Source organism: Loa loa, assembly GCF_000183805.2.
Source record: "Loa loa unplaced genomic scaffold supercont3.72, whole genome shotgun sequence".
Classification (NCBI taxonomy): Eukaryota; Metazoa; Nematoda; class Chromadorea; order Rhabditida; family Onchocercidae; genus Loa; species Loa loa.
In genome coordinates this window covers 19396-22319 of record NW_018108252.1, presented here as the reverse complement: position 1 = coordinate 22319, position 2924 = coordinate 19396, and the positions used below count along the sequence as shown (strand labels likewise).

The window sequence follows — 2924 nt, the reverse complement described above, 5'->3', positions numbered from 1 at the left end:
TCAATTCCAATTAGAAGAAAAAATATTACCATTATCCCAATAATCATGATAATCCAATCCAAATTGAGTAGTCTAAAGTAATAAATATTTTGGAATTAAAAAGTAATAAATATTTTGAAATTAAAAAGTAATAAACATTTTGAAATTATAATTTATAAAAATTAAATAAAAATTTTTAGTAAATTAAAGATTAAAAAAGTATTTCTGTTATAGGTTGTATTCTATCTAAACAAATGTTTGAAATAGATGAAAGAATGAAATTATTGACATTTTCTTGGTGATATCTTTTATGCAAATATTATTTATAAAATATTTAATTATTAAGTTGTGAAATTTTCAACATCTTGTATAAGATGAATGCTACAATAAACTAAAAAGATTAATTCAAAATCAAAAACTATTGATAGTACTAAAAGTTTAGTTAACATTAAATAATAATGAATAGTATAGTTTTAAATGAATGCATTCTTTTATATCATTCATTAAATTGAATGATAATACCTCTTTGGTTTTAGAATAATCATCAGCTTTAGGATGCTGTGATACAGGAAACTGAAATTGATTTCATTATATGTCATCATCCTTTTTTGTCATCTTTGACATGTGTCTTTTCCTCTCACGTTTTCAGTACTTGTCATTGACTTTTAATTTTCATTTTGTTTAAAATACACTTTTAGATTACAAAATCAGATACATGAAATAACAGTTACGATAATGATCAGATAAATTAGTGAAAAAGTTGAATAATTATGATAAGGCGGAAAATATGCTACCTATATCATATATTTTACTATCGAGATATTCTAATTAATACTTTTTTTATTACCAGAATTTTTGAAAACGAAACAAAGATTACCGTAGCATTCGATGCTTGATATCGACATAAAACACGGTATTCGAAAAATCGTATTTTACAATTAATATCAAACACATAATATTTCCTGGTATCATCTATGAAGAAAGATAACATTTAATCTGTTAAAATAGTTTTACCCTGACAATAAGAAATTATGACAGTGTCAACTGTAACAGTTTATTTCAAAGTTTTTTTTTTTTTTTGTTTACCATATTCTCTTATTTTTTTCCATCAAATTCTTCAACAAACTTGTATTTATAAATTCCATTAAAAGAATTGCATTAAACAGATTTCAAAATTAACTTTTAAATAATTTAAAGAATGAAAATATTTTTCATCTAATTATAAACATTAAGATTAATTTGAATTAAAATAAAAATCAAAATATGAAATATTACTTATAATAAAATCTTATCATAAATGATTATCAAATTTATCAATTTATTGATAAGAAATATTTTGATAAGAAGCATTATAACTCATCAAGATTCATATGCTTAACATTAAACATTCTATATAAATCGAGAAAGCTTACATGTTGGTGGACTATAAAGAAAAAATCGACGACAATGGCCTTTTTTAACATCTATAAAACGTGATTTATAATCATATCCCAAGAAATCACTATAATTAAACGTTGATTTATCAAACCATTGGAAACGATCATTTTCATATTTTAATCCAATCAATAATGGCATTGCAGTTCGAGAATAATCAGCTGCTAAATAGATCAAACAATTTCTATTAATTGATAATAATAATTAGCTAGAAATCGATGTTATAAATTTGAAAAAAAAAATAATTTTTTCAAAATTTGAATATTTAAAAATAATTCGAATATATTTGAAATAATTTGAATATATTTGAAATAATTAAAAAAAGACAATTTGCATAATATTTATTTGTGTTGTAGTGTTGAAAAAGAAAATTGACTGAAAATGTGACAAAAAAAGTATGAAACAACTGGTTCAATTTTCAGTCAAAAATAAAAAAAAAAAAAAGAGAAGATAAAATGATTGAAATCAAGTACATACTTCGATACAGTACTTTAACAAATTCAAATTCTTTTTTAGAACGAATAGAAACACTGGAACCAAATGGTGAAGCTTGTTTTGTATATAATCGACATAAACGCTCATCTCCCTCGCCATCTGGTTTCTTCCAGAACTTGTCAAGATCAGGGAAATCCTTTAATGACAATCATACAGCTAATTAATTTTATCAAATTTGAAAAATTCGATAGTTAAACTTTTTCAACATTAAGCTTGAAGCGATTCATTACATTTACTATATTCTATGGATTTGGGGTAAAATGAAATAGCTTATTTAATTAGCTTAAAATGAGCAATTATTACCAATTATTCATTAAAGTATGATTAAGTGAAGCTAACAAAGCTAAATGTTAAAAGGATACAGTTGCATTACCATCTGGAAAGCATACATGCAATATGGTATAGATGAATGTTTCAGTACTTAAATTACAACTTGGTTGACAAAATGTTTGTCAATGAAATTCCGCTTACAATTTAGCATGAAATGTAAACAAGCAGATGATATCAATTACATATTACAGTATCATCTAATTACAAATAATGAATGTAACAATGAAAGGACAAACAAATCTATTGAACGAATGCATTCTGTAACAATAAGTATCCAAACCAATTCGTTTGGTATCATAATCACGAAAACATATTCCTAAAATTAGAAATTGAAAAATTTTCTTCAAATGATCAAAGATTATTGTTGTTATTTTTCATTTTTCTATTTTTAAATTAAAGTAATTCATTAAAAAAAAGCATTTTTTGCAAGAAAAAAACGAAACTTCTAAATCATATAATAATATACCTAAAAAGTTTTTTTTTTTTTATAAAATCTAACTCTAACAATTTATTATTGAATAAGGTAAATATTAATATCAAGATATGATGAATTAATAGATATTTGAAAGAGTATACTAAGTTTTGCTATATGACACAAATAAAGTGACATAATTTGTCATCAGGAATTATGAATATTTCCATGTAAGTTTTATAGACACAAATAAAGTGACATAAATTTGTCATCA

The 2924-nt window shown here is 23.1% G+C and overlaps 1 protein-coding gene across 1 annotated transcript; it reads right to left on the bottom strand.

Annotated features, from left to right (window-relative positions):
• LOAG_12308 (hypothetical protein) lies at positions 1–2536 on the bottom strand (the record flags this gene model as incomplete). The annotated part of the gene is made up of 6 exons (XM_003147823.1): positions 1–72; positions 502–552; positions 857–951; positions 1392–1577; positions 1891–2044; positions 2519–2536. 6 exons carry the CDS (start codon positions 2534–2536, stop codon positions 1–3), a joined length of 576 nt encoding a protein of 191 aa, XP_003147871.1.
• Between the last annotated feature and the right edge of the window lie 388 nt (positions 2537–2924).